This window comes from Chaetodon auriga, chromosome 8 (genome assembly GCF_051107435.1).
Source record: "Chaetodon auriga isolate fChaAug3 chromosome 8, fChaAug3.hap1, whole genome shotgun sequence".
NCBI lineage: Eukaryota > Metazoa > Chordata > Actinopteri > Chaetodontiformes > Chaetodontidae > Chaetodon > Chaetodon auriga.
In genome coordinates, this window is record NC_135081.1 from 25,959,351 (window position 1) to 25,979,394 (window position 20,044).

General features: G+C 43.0%; 3 protein-coding genes across 10 annotated transcripts in view; all 3 read left to right on the top strand.

Moving 5' to 3' along the window:
- cspg5a (chondroitin sulfate proteoglycan 5a) overlaps positions 1 to 4,245 on the top strand; it is a 53,482-nt gene extending 49,237 nt beyond the window's left edge. For 6 of the 8 annotated variants that reach the window (XM_076736175.1, XM_076736177.1, XM_076736179.1 and 3 more), the window contains one exon: positions 3,214 to 4,245. In XM_076736175.1, coding sequence (XP_076592290.1) covers positions 3,214 to 3,381 — 168 coding nt within the window. In that variant the 3' untranslated portion in view covers positions 3,382 to 4,245. Of the gene's footprint in view, positions 1 to 1,048; positions 1,151 to 3,213 lie in introns of all 8 variants that reach the window. The other 2 variants (XM_076736181.1, XM_076736182.1) reach the window with 1 other exon arrangement.
- A 9,676-nt stretch (positions 4,246 to 13,921) lies between these two features.
- elp6 (elongator acetyltransferase complex subunit 6) lies at positions 13,922 to 16,955 on the top strand. The gene is made up of 7 exons (XM_076737357.1): positions 13,922 to 14,205; positions 14,419 to 14,497; positions 14,587 to 14,657; positions 15,006 to 15,130; positions 15,466 to 15,682; positions 15,893 to 16,054; positions 16,351 to 16,955. Exons 1-7 carry the CDS (start codon positions 14,152 to 14,154, stop codon positions 16,474 to 16,476), a joined length of 834 nt encoding a protein of 277 aa, XP_076593472.1. The 5' UTR covers positions 13,922 to 14,151; the 3' UTR covers positions 16,477 to 16,955.
- Positions 16,956 to 17,077: 122 nt separating this feature from the next.
- The window catches only part of scap (SREBF chaperone), a 33,930-nt gene continuing 30,963 nt past the window's right edge, over positions 17,078 to 20,044 (top strand). Inside the window, exon 1 of the mRNA XM_076736228.1 lies at positions 17,078 to 17,226. The gene's annotated coding sequence lies outside the window, so the exon portion shown is untranslated. The remainder of the gene's footprint in view (positions 17,227 to 20,044) is intronic.

The following is a 20,044-nucleotide window of genomic DNA, read 5'->3' on the forward strand; positions in this document are numbered from 1 at the left end:
TTTTAAACTGTTAAGAAAAGCGAGACCCAGACTTTGCATCATTTCAATGATAGAACTCATATTATGTAAATCAACTATTCTTTAAACACGTCACATCCAGTTGTTGATTGATGGAGTGATTCATAACGATGTGTCCCCGTGTAAACTGCATGTCTCGCTTTAAGTCATGAGGCTGTGCCAATCAAGCAGCCACGAGTCCTCTTAAAAATGGCCAGTCCTTCTTGACGTCTTCTTTTTCCTCTGCACGCCACACAAACACAGACATGCATATGAAGTGGACACAAACACAAATACGTATTCAGAGAAAAGAGCCAGTCAGTAAACAAACAAATCACAAACAAGAACAGGCGGGGTGCAACACACACACACACACACACACACACACACACACACACACACACACACGTGGCCAAAACGTACAGAAAAAGCTACATTTTGACAGGCAGCCGTGAGGCTAAGTGCATGTATTCAAACATTAGCATGCTAATGTGCTTGCAAATTAAATAATTAGCCTATTAGCTTTAAAGACAAAGTACAGCTGAGGTTGTTAGGAATGCCATTAGTTTAACAGATATTTCGTCATGAACCAAAATATCAGATAAACCTGAATTTTCACCTGATGGTGGCGAAAGATGAAAAGCCGCACTGCTAATGTGGCTCGAAAAACAAATTTCAACATGGTTGTCTCATTTTTTACAAAGAAAAACGTACGCCCTCACAGTTACTTCAAAGATGCTTTAATCACATAAAAAACTCTGCATACTGCAACTTGATTAATATGTTTGAAGGGTTTAAAATATGAAATAGCTCATGTAGCTCCTCCAACCACACCTAAAATCCACCCGTACCAGCCCACTAAAAGACAAGAGGACATTAGGAACTGTCCATGTGCCTCCATCATCATCATCATCAGAACCCTGTTTATCTCTGTTCCCACTCCCCCCAAAATGACACCCACTCTAAAGTGACTCTGTGCCTCCCACCCACTGCCCGCCCCCCCTCCACCCATGCACAACAATGAAATCCAACGAACAAAAACATTTTCCAGTTTCACGCTGACGGGAGGACAGAGGGCCCCTATCCTGTAACCATGGAAGTGACGTATCCACACGTCCTGCCTGAAGTTACTATCTAGGCCAACAGCCAGCGGGTAAATGCTCTCACTGCTCTTCCTTTTAAAAGTGCCATTGAATCCAAATGCAAACATTCAATTAGGATGTGTTTGTAAATGGCACAGGCCTCAGGGTCTGGAATTTGATGTGTGTGTGTGTGTGTGTGTGTGTGTGTGTGTGTGGCGAGGAGTCGCAGGCAGACGCCCCAGGATGCCTGAGCGCAGCAGGGTCGATGATGCCATGCAATATTAATGGGGATAAGAGGCTGGAAAAACAGAGCTAAAACGGACTCCGCAATCAATTTGTCCCCACTGACCTTAATTAAATTCAGATTAATTGAATGGAAGCTTTTTAAAACACGTTGTTGTTTTACCCCCTCCAGCGACTGCTTGGGCATGTGTGACGGTGGTACCCACAGATAAAAGGCCAGGGTGGAGAGTTTGTCTTTTTGTTTCGGGGCCAGCGAAGTGAGGTGAAGAGACGAGGCGGCGTGCATGAGCGATCACTGAACATGGGGGCATACTGTAAGGGTCTTGCATGTGGATGTGCATGTTCTTCCTGGGCTGCCTGAAAGGGGGGGTGGAGGTGTCGCTCATGCATCTCACCTCACTGTCTCCTCGACCAAACGCAACACGCCAGCCGAGCATGATGATGATCAGACAGTGGAGCCTCTAAACCTCTGAAATGGCTGCTCCCGAAGCTGTTTTTGCTTGAAGTGACAAAACAATTTGATTTTGCTGAATATTTTTTGGTATTTTGCTGCATTTGGCAGCCTCTAAAGTATCATACCAGTGCTTCCTTTCACAGGTTATAGCCTTTTTACTACAAATCAAATAAACTTGACATCACCAAACAGTGCTGCTGTGTTCTAGAAAGTTGAAAGTATTTCAGGAATCCATTGGTTTCCATTCATTTCTGCACAATTTGAAAATCTATTAGCTCACTCAGGAAGTGTGCTTGAGTTGTGTAACCCATCACAGCAAAATCTACATACATTTTTGCTATATTATTATAAAGCTGTGTGAAGTATGCAGAAATTCTGCAGTTCGACAGCAGACATTTTTGTCTTCATAGTAGAAAAAGAAACAGGCGTCCCTGATATCATTAACAATGGCTCTGTTCTCTTCAAGTGTCTCCGTAAACCATGTCAGCGTGAGCCAACATGAACAAAACCAGGACCCTGAAACTGAAGCAGCTGGAATTCAGACATTATTCATTTTGTTAGTGAGACCTGTGCTTTTCTCACATCTTCTGGGAAAAGGCCTTTATCTTTGCTGTAACGGATTACACAAGTCAAGCAAGTTTCAAGAGTCTGCTGTACAGACATGAACGGAAATCAATGGCTGCCTGGAACAACAGGAGTAATAGAGCCAAAAAACTTTCGGAGAAGGTCAGACAAAATGTAAAGATTTGTAGTTTGGGAGCTGAAACACACTGGTGTGGTTCTTTAAAGCATGAAGATGGAACATGAAAAAATGCTGGAGTGCATGAAAAATCCAAAGCTCTGGGATTCTTCAGAAACATTTTGAGCTGCAGTTCATCTTTATTTCATTCAACCCAGACAAGAACTTCGATGTTGGGCGATTCTGCAAGACATTAGATTACGTTCAATGACAAGGATTTTTATAGCTGGTGTTTTTATAAACTCTTACTTCCTAAAATATGTGCACATCACAACTTTGGTAGAAGAGTAATCAGGGGTTAAGGTTCAGTTTGAGTGAAGGTCAGAGAAACGTGCTAACTTGGTGTTCTGCATGAAAGTCAGTCCACACCCTTACCTCCAATTGCATCATGTCTGGTACAGACTACTTCCTGAAATGGTGCTGGATATTGGCATTGGACGTAAATTGTGCAAATTTTGCAGTTGCAGAATTGTCCAATATGGACGTATTTCTGTGGGATGAAAGGCTGGTTTTCTCCTAACATCAACATAGTTTTTGAGGAGGTCCAGTTCTGATGGGTTGAATTTGCCAGGAAGACTTTGAAAGAATTGAAAAAGGTTTTCATAGCAGGGTCAAAGTTGCAAGAGAACATGAATCTTGTTGTGGTTCTAACTGTACGTTCTGCCCCCACCCCTCCACCTCCACCCCTCCCTGGGTAGGATGATCCTAATTCCCAGAACAAGCTGGAGGACCCGGTGAAGGCCCCAACCAAGGAGGACGACTCCCTCAACATCCACAACTCTCTGACCCCCAAACACGAGAACCACAAGGTCCTGGGCGAGGAGAACTCCTCGGAGGTAAACTCACTGCAGAACAACATGATGTGAAAACAAAACAGAAACAAAACCACCCAGCAACCTGACAACACGACACCCAAAACGACAAGGTGCGCCGGCAACGGGAGGCCCCAAACCCCTCCCCGCTCCCCGTCCGTCCGCTGCCGAGCGCGCCTAACCGGTCAACCAACCAACCAACCAGCCTGCCAACGTACCAGCCAACCCAGTCTGCAACCGTCTCCGACACGGCAACACTGCCACCGAGCGGCCTGGGCCGCTGCAAAAAAACGTACACCGCCACCGCCACTGCCCCAGCTGAGAGTAACCCTCCACCCAGCCTCACCCTGCCGCCGCCTTGCAACCCCCCCCCCCCCTTACGTCCACTCACGCCCTGTTTCGCAGCCCTGCCCCCCTTGTTGCTGTCACTCGACTTCCCTTATCTCTCTTACCTGCACACACACAAACACACACACACGTAAGAAGCATACACATACAGTGAAAAGATGAAAACATAAACACGGTTATATGTATACACACACACACACACACGCACACACACGCACACACGCACACACCTTCCCCTGCCTGCATTGGTGTATTTTGTAAAAAGAAAGAAATCATACAGAAGTTTAAAACGTACGTAAAACGTCATTGTAAAAAAAAAATTAAGATAAAGCTACTGAGAGGTTTTGATGTTTGTCTGACTAATCCAGTGAGTATGTATAAATATTGGAAAAAAAATTGCTTGGATTGATTTAAAAAGAAGCAACACAATGTGTCTTGGTTTTCATTGATGTGATTTCTAATCCTTTGATGTACTTGTTTTTTTGTTTTTTTTGTACTTTTTTGGGACTTGGAACAGAGAATAAACAAACAAGATTCAGACAGTTGTTGAAATAAACCTTTTTAACATGATCTCTGGTGGATCCTGTGTTTTCCTCAGCGTCGTCTCCCCTCTTTTCCCCGTAAACTCCAACACTCTCTGCATGGCTTTGAACGCAGCTTGTTAGATCCTTGTCATCAGTGTGCTTCCCTGCTTACACACACACAGGTTCGGACACATTTTCTCCATAATGAAGTGAACATTAACAAATTTCACTTTTAGCTTACTTTCATCTGAGCTTGACGGTTCATTCATGACCTTGACAACAACACAAGATCCACCTGTTCGGCTTCTCCACAGCCACATCGCACAGCCTTTATCGGTGGATGGAGTTGGCTCATTTGTCATGGAGATGTTCAGTTATCACACGACCGCGATGCCAATCTAAGTTTATATGATAACAACTAAACCATATCAACCTCATCGCAGTCACCTCGATCTGCGGATGAAGTGCAAGAGATCGTCTAACTTGACCTGTTGCCTAAAGGATCGCAGTTGATCCCTTATATCGAGATGCAAAGGAACTCGGTTGATTTTTCTCTCTTAATTAAACTCAGCTGAGTCATTAGTCGCTCTTTAGTGAATTACGAGGGTAGATTACCAACTTCGAGCCATGCCTTGAGACCCCAGATATAGCGGCTATGCTAATTTTTAGCATTGATTAACTGGGGCCTGCTGGGAGGTTCAGAACCACAAAAGCACATACAGATATAAACATAGATAGACTTGAAATGTAAGCTTCTTCACCACCATTAAAAGGAAGCAGGAGGTTTAAACCAGAGGCAGGTACGAAGTGTAAAGTCAGAAGGTCGATGATGTGAGTTTCGGCGTCTCCAGAGTGGACAGCTGGTCTCCTGTTCGAAAATGTCTCCACAGCATAAACCATGAGTCCAACACCACGTACCAGTCTGCTGCTTCTGCATGTTTCCTGCCTCCAGAGACGCTTCCCTGCTTCCAGCTGGACGCACTTACACACACATGCAAATGAAGAACACCTACCGATGCACGTCCAATCTATGAGCAGTGAAAAATAAACATCTTCTGCAGACAGAAACGGTATTAACAGCATACACACACACACACACACGCAAACGCATTCGTACATAACATGTAAAGTGGCGAAAAACAAAATACTCTCACATTTTGGTGGCAAATGTAGTACTTTTCACTGCCCTTCATTTATCAGACAGCTCTAGTTTTTTTGGTGATTCAGACTATTAATACAAAATATGATCAAATAATCAATTATGAGGTATGACTGTAGACTAATCTGCACAGCAGAATATAAAAGAATTAGCTCCACCTCAGAACTGACAGTAGAAATGAACTCCTCATATTCATCCTTACATGCCAACACACACATACACACACACACACACACACACACCTCCCACACACGTTTCAGCTCTGCTCTATCAAACGTTGTGTGCTCTTCAGGGTGCTGAACTGGCACAATAGAGCACACACAAAAACACATGCGCACACACATACGCATTTACATTCATACACACAAAAAGCATCTGTCAGCTTCCCACTGCCGCTCGCTTTCTCCGACACACACACACACACACACACACACACACACACACACACACACACACATTCATACTTCTTTACTTGTGAGGACACTGACTGACATCATGCATCTTACCCAAACTGAAACCAGAGATGTTTTTAAGTCTTCTGGGGGCGAGTCCAGGTCAAGTCTCAGGTCTTCAAATCTGAAGTCGAGTCAAATCTCAAGTCCCCGGAGACCAACCTTCAACCAAGTCTCAAGTAATTTAAGACAAGTCTCAAGTTGAGTCCCATGTAGACTATTCAAGTTTCAAGTCATGTGACTGAAATCCAAGTCAAGGCTTGAGTCATTTAACTTGTCTGAAGTCTCAAATGAGGTCTCAAGTCATTCAAGATTATTTCAAGTCAAGTTCTCAAGTCATTCTAGACAACTTCACATGTAGTGATTCAAGTCTCAAGTCATTCCTGATGAGTCCCAGCTTCTACAAGATGTGTCTCAAGTTGATTGTCAAGTCATTCAAGACGTGTTCAAATCACGTTTCGAGCTATTTGACATGTCTCGAGTCATTTGAGTCCAGTCCAGGTCAGGTCTGAGGTTATTTGAGACAAGTCGAAGGCAAGTCTCACATAACTCGAGTCTCAACCCAAGTGCCAAGAGACAAGTCCAAGTCAGAGGTCTTTATAAGTAAAATTGCAATTCAGATCCAAGTCTCTCAGGTCTGTGAATGCTGCAGTGAAATGATGCTTTCTTAAAAGATGCCTTAGTTGTTGTTGTTGTTGTTTTTTTTTGTTTTTTTTTCATATTTTAACCTTTTGTGTGAGAGCAGGCCAAACGAAGTGTTCTCTCTTTAAAAAATGTCCTCACTCTGAAAGTATAAAACTCAAACTGGTTCCCACCAGGAAAGAAGTACAACAGCAACACACACACATGGTGTGATAAACACGCTGAGAGGGCCCCTGAGGCCGCCGTGCTGCCGGCCCTTTGTCGGGTTTCTGCTTTGGACGCTGAGAAAGCAAAGGGTTAAACAGCGTTTCTGTGGGGGATCCTTCCCAGGGTGGAGGGGTGCTGATGGGTGGAGGGTGGGGGAAGGTCTGGGTGCACTTCTCTTTCTTCAAATAAATGGGGGGGGGGGGGGGGGGTAATAGGGCATTTCAGCCCCCAGAAGGTTAAAGAAAAGACTTTTTTTAAAATCCAGAATAGGAAACAGCAGTAGGTGAGCTACAAAAACAGCAACAACTGTGATTATCACCCTCATTTATTCCTGTCAGCCTGGCTCTCTCTCTCACACACACACACACACACACACACACACACACTCGCATAGAAGTTGGCACATGCAGTCACATGTGACTGCACATGCTCAAACACACCTACACACACACACACACACAGAATAAAGGAGGGTCCTCTGAATTGAAACGAGCGGCGGCGGGGGTACCAGCGGATGCCATGGCAGCAAGTGTGTGTTCCATCCACAGTGAGGAGTGAAGTGGGGTGGGGGAGGTGCCGTCACCTCTCTGAGAGCGACACTGTGACAGAGTGAAGCTTTGCCTGCTTGTTCAGAAGAAAAAAAGCAACTTTCACCAATTTACAGCTACTGAAAGCTGGAAAGTGAAGCTGCTCAATGATGATCCACAAGATCTTTGTCTTTCTTTTTTTCTACCAATCACTCACTGAGCGCCAAATGTTTCTCCTGGGAAGAAGCTACCACGCACCAAAGTCTGGAGCAGCAAATGGAGAATGATAAAGCTCCATTTCCTTCACAAGAAACTATCTAAAAATCCTTCTGGCATTGTTCAAGCTCATGCACACACTTCATTAAATTCAATACATAGTGAATAACTCACTTAAAGATCAGATGAAGTGTAGCACACCTGCACGTTCTGTAAATGAAATGTTGTGTTGTATGGGATGTTTAATGCTTTCCAGGAAAACGAGGTCAAGGTCAGAGCTGTAAAGTATTCCATCAAACATCCCTCTGAGGGTGTGAGAGATGGTAAGAGGAGCTTAGAAGAGTTTAAAGGAACTCATTTTAAGCAACGACGCGGACGCCAGCATCATCACCTGACCCCTCTGCGTGAAGCAGCAGCCTGTTGATCCGTATTTATTACAGCAGGAGAGGGACGCATTAACCCCTGAGAGTGTGTGCTCTTCATGTCCTTTCCGAACACTTCCACCACATCCTCTCCTCTGCTGTCTCTCTTTCACTCTCACTTATCAGCTGCTGGCGGCGATTTAACGCATCTTTAGACAGAGAGGCCGTCGTTGCCATGCAGTCTGAGCAGATGAGATCCAAACCCAGTGACCTGCGGGTTCCTCCGCCTTCACGCGCGTTCGGACAGACGAGGCAGATTAAGTGACTCTTATGCAGATTTACAGTCATCTAGTAATAAACTGAAGCATATCAGAGCATTAAAACTACTCTGGACTCCACATTAGGTTAAACGTTAAACCCTGCGATCCCTTCAGGCGACCCTAATCCTCTCCTGCACAGCTGTCCAGCTGTCACTTACAGTTTCAGTCTCAGGACACAAACACACACACATACACGCTGACTTAGGTCACTTTGGGGAGCGTCACATAGACTCTATTCATTTCCTGGAAACTTACCTCGCTCATAACCATGACCACTGCCTGCCTAACCCTCACCTAACCGAACAGGACAGACACAAAAATCAACTGGGGACACGGCTTTTGTTCCCGATTGGACAGTCTGTCCCAAGTCAACAGGTCTTCAGTAACACACACACACACACACACACACACACACACACACACACACACAGAAGACTGTCCTCATCATGACTCGAGTCAGATTTCAGTCTCTACTCTTCATATCAGCGAAGGATGTAAATATTAACAATACTGAAGACTTTTCATTGTATTTATGGGACCAGCTATCAAAGATCGATCAAACTTTTTCAAAATATGTCAAATTATGATCGTTAGTGCAGAACTTCCACTTAAGTAAAGGTAGAAATATCCATTAAAAAAAACCTTTGCAAGCAAAATTCCTGAATTTTTATTCATTTTACTGGAATCAATATTTTTATATTAATAATGATCATGTGACTGTTTGTCAGTAGTCACGAACCAACCAAACATAACCTGACTGTGCACTTCCCCTCGCTTCACTCCAGCCTCATTACAGCTGATGAACACAGTTAAAGAGCCTGATGTTTCCCTCAGGAGTTGGTGGAGACCGAAACCGAGCTGAGAGGAGGCTGAATATTATTTATCAGGAGGCCAGACATGTGACTCCAAATGAATGCTAATGCTTTCGTATCTGCTGGAAGCAGAAATAAACAGTTTCATCATATCAATTTAAAGGTGCTAAATACATATAAACTGAGTGTTTTTTGTATGTATTAAACTGAAGAGTATCAAGTAACTCTAAATGTCACACAAATGTAGTGTGGTGGTAAAAGTGGTAGTAGAAAGTAGCATAAAATGGTAATACTCTAGTCGAGTACAAGTAGTAAAATAGAAGAACCTCAAAATTATATGTGGATATACTGACTTATTTTCATTTTACCCAAAATCATGCAGCCATGCACTTGTTACTGCTGGTCTTCAAGGAGAGAAAACGCTCTCTGGGGGCTACGATGTGTGTGGATGGTATTATGGGTATAAAAGAGGCTTCAGGAAAAGAACTGGTAACAGAGAACATGGCGAAGGCGTGTCAAGGTTTTCTCTTTTTTTCTCTCTCTGCTCTTCCAAGTCAAACCTGCAGGGACTTGGGATTCATCAGAAGCCTGTGATTGGCTGACGATGTGGTGGAATGATGGTGTTAGGATCCTGAAGGGGCTGTTGTGATTGGCTGTGCAGATACACACACATAGTAGCGCATGATGGAGGCACACAAAGTCATACATGCATGTACACAAAAGCACACATATGACAATGTTGAAATTAACATAAAATGTGCACGCATGCACTTCCAGACACACACGCACACACAATACATAGTGACACACACACACGGAAAACTGCACAAGTGCGCTCAATTTAGAATTACATGCATGCACGCATGCAAGCACACAGTGTGTCTTACAAAGCCGCCTGAAAGGAGGGATTGAAACCAAAAGGGAAGAGGAGCGAAGCGCGGGGGGGCGAAGACTAAATGAATCGTTCTGGCACCGTCTAGTTTACTAATGAGGCTCTGAGGAATGCTGCTGATCAGAACAGGACCCTCTGGCTTCTTTCTGATGGAAATGTAGCAATGCATTACCAGTCTGAAGCAGACCCCCCCCCCCCCCCCCCCCGCTGCCTCTCTCCATCCTGCACTACATGTGAATGAGTGACTGCTTTGGCAGCAGGGAAGTTTGATGGCAGCGACTTCAGAGGGCTGAGAGTGATGTGACCCAGCTGCTCTCTTCAGGACAGACTGATGATGACGATGATGATGATGCTGATGATGTGTCACTAAATAAAGTCCTGTTTTGTTGTTGTTGTGGTGGTCAGTTATCTATTATTGTCTTTGTTTGAGCTTCATCTTCAGCTGTTATGACGTTTCTTCACTGCTCATCCTCAAAAATTAGTACCTGTCAGTCAAAAAGCGTGGGTGGGGATGTGTTTCTCAGACTTATTGTTGATGAAGTTTAAGTTGCTGTAGGTGGTATTTTTTAAGGTGGTATCTCAACCTTGTTGACCGCTAACTGCTGTTCTTAGCCATGCTAGCGCTGTGGTTCTGTGAGTGTCTGTCTATTCTAGTGATCGTCTGACTTTTCCTCCGTCGCCGTGCACCTGTACCTTTAAATTTTCACCCATCAGTAAAATGTCTTAACATATATGAGATGGATTGGATCAAAATATGGTGCACAAATTAATGTTTCCCTCAGGATGGACTATAAAGGCTTTAGTGATCCCTTTACTTTTCCATTAGCACCATCATCAGGTCAAAGCTTCCAGTTGTCCACAAAATGGACAACTGGAAGTGTAAAACATCAGCATGTTAGCACTGTTTCTGTCTATCGTGTGTTTATGTGTCAGAATGTTTTTTGTTAATTAATTGTGCTTCTGCATGTCAATAACAGTCTGCTCCTGCATTGTAAGGTGACCATCGACTTGGAGCTCCACCTCGCCAAGAGGACTAAGTTCAAGGGTTCCAAGGGTCCTTTTGCCCACTACGACATCTACCTCTGCAGAATGCCCAAAACCAAACCCCAGATCCCCAACGGGCCCACTTCCAAGACTGCTAATGGCCCCAGCAGAGCTAAGGACCGAGTCCTGCGATGGGAGGACGACACGTACCCTCCGTCTCCCCCTTGTTCCATCTGCAGCCCCATCAGTACTCACTCGCTGCCAGTCTCCATGATCGACGAGCCTCAGTGGTCCAGTTCGTGGACTCTGAACCCCTACACCCCCTGATGGACTGTTCCTCATATCTTGTCATCCTTGCTGTTATCTTGAAAATTGTTCTGTGAATGTATGTGTTGCATTTTGTTGGTGTTTACCAGAAACTCTTTTTCAGGGAAACTAAAATTCACAATAATTTCTATGGGCTTTGCTTCCATAGTTTGACATGTACTGTATGTCGGGTTGAAACAGGAAGTTGGAGCATAATGTGGAGCTGTTTAAAGGGTCTCTCTTGGACCAGGACAGCACTGTATTGTTGAAGAGGACCAATGGCAGCTGTCAAAAAGCCTGCATTCCCAAAAATTCTCAAATGCCAGCAACTGGGAAGGATTATATGTACGGTGTCTGCAGGAGAGGAAAAGGAGTTTTTGGTGATGAATATTCAATAATTGTTCTTAATATTTATTAATTTAACTTTTATATTGTGTGTCGACAACTGCGCAATGATATAAACACCCGTATTAAGCTGTTGTCCAGGAGGAGAAACTACTGTTAAAGACAAGAAAATAATGCTCTTGTTTAATGTATTGATGCTGAACTGATTTGGAGAATCATCAACAGATTATGAAGTGCTTTAAAGTAGGAAATACAAAGTAAAACTGTGACAAATTAAAAATTAAAGAGCAGGCAACGGGAATAACAATGTGATTACAAACCAATCAAAAAGCAACATATAAGCAATAAGAATAAAAATACGTATTCATAGAAAACTAAGAAAAAGCTGTATGTGTGTATGTCAATAAGATGCTATTTTCACTTATTTGTGACAGTATTAGATACAAATACTGTTGTACTTTACTAAACTGTGACTGTACTGAACCTCAGTGTCTTGCTTAGGAACACTTCAGGGACTGTAGGAATGTGTATCCATGTGTTTCTGTGCCAACAATTATACCAGAACAAGCAGGCAGTTTGCCAAAAACAAGTCAATGACAGCTCATCGGATTGTTCTATATTACTCTACTCACATGACACAGTGTCTGTGCGCTGATCCTGGTACAGTCAGCTCATTCATGTCTGACTCAGCAGAGTAGAATAATACTCATGTCTGTGTACAGATATACAATATTAGGTGATGCTCTGATGATCCCTGCTTGACGATTGTGTTTTTTTTTTGTTTTTTTTTCCATGCAGACAGACAAAGCTGCAGAAAACTAAACCACCTTGATTACTTGACTTGTCGTTGAATTCTCAGTCTGAGAGCTTCAATCATCTGTTCGTGTGACCCTTACTTGTGGCTGATTATCTGCTTGGTCTAGATTACAGGCAAACGTTTAGACAGAGGAGGCTAAAATGTCATTTACAGCACATCCATTGAAAGGATGTTACGTTAAAGGAGGAATATGTAAGAATTTTGGTGTAAAATTAATTAAAATTTTTAACACAATGTGACACTTTGATGCTATGTTCAAGAATCTATGTGAATTTGCATGTATTCTTGTCTTGAATGTGAGTTTGCAGACTCAAGAAAAGTTGAGTCAGGATTTGCTGACTTGTGTTGTGTTATAGGCTGTGTTATTAGTAGGACCATATGAAACACGCTTAAAGATTAAAAAAAGCAGATTCACTGCATTGACAGTCCTGATGTGTTTGATAGTGAGCGGCTGATAGTGAGCTACACACTGCCATCTGCTGAGTGAAAAAATGATCAGCTGTTCATTTTCCATCTCCCATTTTACTTCAAAGTGTTTTACTCCGCTGGTCTGCATGAACCAGGAGTATAAGATGGATGACTTACATGAACCTGCCTGAGTTTGATCACACTGAAGAGAGGTTTTCTGCTTCTCTATTCAATGCACAACCACTCAGCTGTTGTTGCCATTGAGCATCAAGAATAGACGATAAAATATTTATATGACAACAGGTGTTCTTATGTCTATATTTGAGGTGGCAGAGCTTAGAATTTGTTTAACCCTGCAATAACACATGATCACCACTGAAGGTTTTAATTGACAGATTGAATAAGCATCAGGTAAGAAACCTCTGGTTTGAGCTTATTGAGAATTTCCTGATAAATGCTTCTTCATGAATAGCATCTTCTACCACAGAATGACTGGATGCTGATCTCACTTGGAAAATAAACGCTCATATTTCTGACAGAAAGACAAACTGTCAGTGTGGAAGAGACTCCTGCAGTGGATGCAAACAGACAGGTTAGAAAGTAATAATATAAATAACAGGAAAATATTAACCAACGCACTTGAACAGTCTCAGGTTTTCTTAATTTAGTATTACAGAAACATTTTTACTTGAGTCATGTTTGAATGCTAAAGTGCATTAATTTAAAAAAAATTCAAATTTAAAGTGGAACATGAAAGAGCAGAGCTTTGAAAGATGAGCACCATTCTTTTTCTTATATCCATTTAACTGCTGCTGAATTTATTCCTGCATGAAACTTGTGTTTCTAATGATACTAATAACAATGCTTATGTCACTACTACTACTACTACTACTACTACTACTACTACTACTACTGCTACTGTTACTCATTAACACGCTATTACCAGCAGGAGGCGGTGTCTTCAACAAACACCTCGAAGAAGTCGCCATGTGTTATCAAAGATCGTCTATCAAATGAATATGTATACATAGCTGTCACAGTGGAGACCGAGCTGTTTCAGACCTGAGGCGGTTTGTTTCCAAAAAGAAACTCCGTGAAAATCTACAATTCAGTCTTCAAGCTTTGTTTTGAGTCTTAAAGTTACATAAAAATAGTACTAATTTTCAGGAACTTGGGATATTTATGCAGCAGTAAGCCGCAACAAAGGGCTTCTTCGTGGTCCAAATGACTTTTTTTAAGGTGGAGAGTGAGACCTCCTCTTCTCTTTTTACTCATCTTTGGTAACACGCTACTTGACTTTAGCACAGCTGCTAGCGGAGAGCAAAGCTGTCAAATTATGATTTCAAGTAAAATCTCTGACGTTACGTTTTAACCTATGAATCTACAAGACAAATTTTGAGATCTATTCCCGCTAACAAATCCTATTTTATCACGTTATTTTAGCTCGCCTACAAACTGTTAAGCTGGTATTATTTACAGTTGGGATAGCTAGCACGGTTAGCTATGTTTACAGAGCTCAACAGCATCTTGAACACCTCCCCTGACAGCTTCACACAGGTGAGGGGCTAACTTTTTTTTTTATTTGTCTAGCATGCTGATATGAAGTATAACTTCACACACTGCTGTATTAAGATGTAACACACTGTCCTACATGCTAACGCGTGAGTTCCTCTTGTATTCTCAGCGGCATGTAGCAGCAATGCAACGTTAGCCGCAAATAACACAGCACTCACGTTTCTCTATCGTCAAATTTGCATCTTCATCCTACAGGGAGAATTTATCTTGGTCTCAGACAGACAGAGTGATGCCTCCTTCCTCATTCACCACTTCCTCTCTTTGTACTTACGCGGTGAGTTATCACCTGTTACCAAACTGAGGGAAACAGTTAATTCAGGTGTGATGTAGTGTATTTAGCTGAACTCTCTTTTTCTGTTTCAGCTCGCTGCAAAGTGTGTTTCCTGGGTCTGGTTCAGTCCTTCAATCATTACAGTGCAGTCAGCCAGAGACTGGTGAGTCTCCGCTGATGCCGCTGTGCTGTATTCTCATTTAACATCCACATAATATTTTACTCATTCGGCTGAATCATATGTGTTAGGCATCATGTCTATCTCCTCTAAAACACACTTCCAATCCTGTTTCTTTTCATTTTTGTCACCACTTCTGTATTGATAAGTCATTGTAGTTCACAGCAATTGGAAAAAATCAAAATTGAACACCAGATGAGCATTAAAAAGCCGACAAATAATGTGTGTTACAACAGTTTGCCACATGCTTCATGGACAGTCAAATGCTGATGTGTCTTTTTTGATGACGACGCTGAACCTGTGTGTATCTGTGTGCGACTTGTGTGTCCTCAGGGTGTAAGCTTAGCACAAGCAAAGGAAAAAGGGCAGCTGGTTTTCTTGGAGGGACTGAAGGAGTCGCTGTCTGTTTTGATTCCTCGAGACACCAACACAGGAAGTCAAGCCATGGACTTCCTCAGGTACAAGCAAGTCTTTTTTTTTTTTTAGGGTTTCGCAGCTTTGTCTTACAAACACAGACAGATCTTGTCACTGTTCATCACATCTGTTTGAAACCATCACATAAAACTTACAATCAAATTATTTGAGCGTATCTATCTGGATTATCAATCCAACAATATTACATTTTTGAACTATTCTCAAATTTTGTCTCCAACATATCAATATTTAACATAATATGAAGGTTTCTGCACTTCCAGACCTTTGTACTTATGTAATACTCCTATAAAAACAACACACATTTACCAGTCTAACTTTGTTGCTACTCTCATTTCTCCCTCATGTCGTCTCTCTTCAGGGATCCTTCTGTTGGTCTGAAGAGTCTGTATGAGTTTGTCCATTCCAGTATGAGCAGTACTGGTGGCAGTGGAGAGCGAGCAGATGGTGCAGAGGAGTGGGGACCCCCGGTGTTGCTGGTGGATAACCTCAGTGTGCTGCTGAGTCTGGGGGTGAGCGTTGGAGCTGTGTTGGACTTCAGTCACTACTGCCGAGCCGCCGTCTGCTCCCAGCTAAAGGTTCGATTCTCACTGTCGAAGCATGATTGTATCGCTGTCTCAAGCTGCAGCTCACGTGGTCAAAATGTCTCCGCCATCTTGAATTTGCTTTTATTTGAGTTGTTTTAAGGGATGCACTCACTCTCTGTGCAATATGTTTATTAAAGACGGTTGGATGAAGTGAACAGATCTAATAAAAACTAATCACCAGGACTTTGACTGTGACTGCAGGGCAATGTGGTGATGCTGGCACGCTGTGATGGGGAAGAAGAGGAGGACGACGGAGATGATGAAGGCTCAGAGAGACTTCTGAAGGGCCTGACCCACCAGTGTAGCCTCACTCTTCATGTACAGGGTCTCCCTACTGGCTTCTGTAGGGACATACACGGACAGGTGTGTGTTTTTCTGTGCAGTATTTCTGATTCTGATTCAACATATTTTCTTCTACATACAAAAGTGCCCATAACAAAGCCAAATATTCAAAGTGCAGATATCAAATTGGTTACCAGCAAATTTGTTTTTGATCATTTCACGAATAAATCAGCTAATTATGTCAGCTGTCTTCCTGTTTCTCTCTTATGAAAAACATGATTCTTTCCACCAAAATGGACTCTGGCCTTGGTGATTGGTACTCGATGACGTGGTGCCCGTCTGGTCTGTCAAGTGTTCTTTGTTTTCTTTGTTTTCAGGTGGAAGTGTGTTGGAGGAGGAGACAAGGTGATGGACAGTACACACAGAAGAAACTCTTTCAGTACAAGGTCCACGATAAAGGAGCCTCCTTCTTTGCTCCTGGGACATCCAGTGCTGTTCTTTAGTTATGTGGTTCAACCTCCTGGTTTGCCTTTTTCTGTCTCTTAAATGTGACAACTGACTGTTCGCACAACACAAATGTTGGTTGTTTGGCTGCCAAAGTGGTTGGTGAACCCTGCGAATGTACCATCCAAAGCCAGGCAGTACGTTTGGATGCTTGCTGGTGTGAAGGACTCAGTCTGGACCCCAGACTGTCTGGAGGAAGGACTTCAGCTGATAGACCTCTGAAACATGGCTCACTTTGCAAACAAAAGACCAGTTCAGTCTGATTATGAGGCTGTTGAAGATATGACAACGGACAGGTTGTCAATATTCGGTCAGTAGGTGAATCAGTTTTTGTGTGTTGACAGCAGGTGATGTACAATTGCATCTATTTACATTTGTGATGGTTAATTAAAATGAATGCTTTACTACAGTGCTCACAGGGACTGTAGGTGTTTGGAGCTGTCGCTGAATGTTTAAATAAAATGGAATAAAACCGTGGAAACCGTTGTTGTCGTTGTCTGTACACCCACTAGAGGTCGCCCTGTCCCTGCGCTCTGTCCGCAGGGTGAGAGGTCGAAGTGGAGAGGTCTCTCCGGGATTTGACAACCAGTTTGGAAACACTGCTCCTGCATGTCGGCATCACGTACGGGGCATACAAGTTCACCTTTAGCTCATTTCCAAAATAAAGGAATAACGCGGAGGTTGCTCGCCAGTTTACCCAGGAGGACCACAGCAGCAGACATATTTGGGAGTCTGTGAAGTTTGTTCAGGCAAGTGTGTGAACAGTTAAGCTGTAAGTCGTTAGCAACGCTGGGAAAGTTAGCTCCGTGGCGGAAGAAAGCATGGGAGCTTATGAATTACCTAATGACTAAATGTTAGCTCCTGAGCGTTGTTATGGTCACAGCAGCGTGGGTGCCGTTGCGGGGCTCACATGCATCAGTTTTATTTCTCTAAATCTCATGTGAGCCCCGGACATCCCAAAGCACACTGTACAACTTAACATCGTCACTGTGCTAAGCAAGCTAACTTTAGCATTCATTTGGTTATTTGGCAGCGTTGTTGGCTACAAACTGTTCTTACACAGTGACAGCCCTGTTAATGTGGAATTGGCAACGCTATCCCTTCGTGGCATGTATGACCATTTTTTGTTTACCACAAGCTTTTCTAGCTAATTGGTCAAATACATATTGATCAGGTTCACTGGGTTCATTGAGGGGGTAGCTAGGCGCCTGCTAGCTATGCATGTTAGCCTTTAGCTTGGTGTCATCACAAGTTGTCTGCAGGTACAGAAAAGGTACAACTTTTGAGATAAACGTTACACCTGGATGGGTGTATGCAGCTGTGGTCGTGTACATGAGACATGACACTGTATAGCGTAAATTTGGTCTCTAAGCTTTTGAAAATGTGGTTATGGAGTGCGGTTAATACGAGAGATCAACTCAGTCACGCACTCAGGTAACGTTAGCAAGACAACAGTTACTGTCGTTAACTTCTACTATCCATAAATTTTGTTTCGGTTAATTAACTGAAACTCAAATAAAGCTTGAGTGTTAGTATTCAATTCCGACTATTACCACAAAGTCTTAAAATTAGTGTTATGTACTGAAAATTAGATACACCCTGCGAGATAGTGGTAGCTAACGCTAGCTAGCTGTTGTCACTACCGTTACTGTACGTGAGTTAGCTTGTCAGTTGACACCTTGACGGCAGGTTCCCCAACAGGGACTCGCACGTTTTCCCAGAGAGGACAAACCGATGCTTAATTGTGTTTTATTTTGGGGAATTTGACCGGAAACGTAATATATAAGGTCGTTAGTGGCATGTGCCTGATCAGTGGTTTCTAGTTCCATAGCTTCTCATGTCAAAGTATAGCACTGTTGATGGAGGCCATGAGTTGTGACAAATGCTGTGTGGTAAATGTGACTCGGGCAGCTAAATGTGTACGGAAAGTCTGCTGAAGGGGACATCTGTGACGGCTTACTCAAACTCGTGTCTTGACAATTTGTCAAATTCGATCCTGATAAATCTGAAACCACACTTTATTTGTTTGAGGACCACCCTGGAGCCTTTTTGTCACTCTTGGGCATCCGTGGTTCTGGCTGTGGCAGCCATGGTGCTAGCTTGTTCCTGGCAGGTGATGTTGCCACAGGGTTGCATCAGCCCCACCATCCGTGCATGTGTTTGGTGTGAGCTATTTCAACATTTTGGCTACTTTAACCTGATCTCTAGATTGTAATGCGGTTATGTGTTGAAAAGATAGTGTTACCATGCTGTTAAATGTATGTTCATGTTGACTGGCTGATGCAGTTAATAAAAATATTCAAATTAAACTCTACCTCTTTACATTTTCTCCTTCCTCCTCTAAAGAGCTTGTCAGAGATACAGAAATCCTTGTGTTGAAATGGATGGCCTAGTTCACATCATTAGTTATTACAATATGGTTAATGATTGACAGGACGTTTCCCTCTTTTGTCAACAGCTGTGGATGTAAAAGGCTGCGTTGCAGTAATCTGCTCATCCACATTGCTTGTCTCTACATTTACAACAGGACTAATGGGAGTCACTGATCAGAGCGGCATGCTTCCACATTATGCAACTATGGGATTAAATGTTGATGCAGTTATGCTACGGAAAATGGACACAGCCTGAAGCTCTCTGCGGTCTTTGTGGATATTGGTATAGTTTTGGACTTTGAGTCATTTGCTTAATATTTTAAGGCAAGTAAATGAAGTGTTTGATACTGAAAGTTGCTCATGATGCCACTGGAATATTTAAGCCCAGGAGATGCCTTCAAGATGGGCATTTTAGGGAGTGTTGAAAAGAGGTGAGCTGGTATTTTTTTTGCTTTTTTCCAAATCTCCCACTCCGGTGAAGGGTTTATAAGTTTTGTAATAGCTTTGATACAGGTCCTGCATAAACTCAGAGTACCATTTTGCTCATAGTTGTAGTCTTGCAGCTTTATAAATGTACACTAATCCGCAGGCCTCCTAATTAAGATGCAATGATCTCCCTAACTGAATTTGTGCTTATAATGTGAAACACTGCGTCTGTCAGTCTGTAGCTGTGTTTTTGTTTGCAAGTAAGTGTGCTGGCTCCTCACGTGGGAGGTGTATAGACTGCTCTTTGTTAGACTATTAGTTGCCTGGCACATATGCGCAAAAGCTCAGGGTTTCTTAGCTGAGACGTTTTCCGTGCTGGTGTCATGAAGAATTATTTGTGGTATGTTAGGTTTTAGCAGAAATGCTCTATTTATTCCCTCATCTGTAGTAGCTGGTGTATCCTAGCAAACACAATCCGGCCAGACTGAATAGGATTTCTAAACAATTGCTGGTTGCCTGCCAAAGCGGCTGAGGAGAACACAAACTCACCGGCCTGAAATAACAGTGTACCTGCACTCGGCCGGTTGCTGGTGTTAATTTTCCGCCCTGGTTGTGAAGTTTTGCTTCACCCTCAAACTTCCTTGCTTTTTTGTCATGCTTTTGAGATGTGAATGACTTGGCGTGCTACAGCATACAGGATAGACTGCCTGCCCACATGCTCCGAACAGAGGAGGGAAGCAGTGGGGGGTGGCCATAGGCCCTGAGCCCT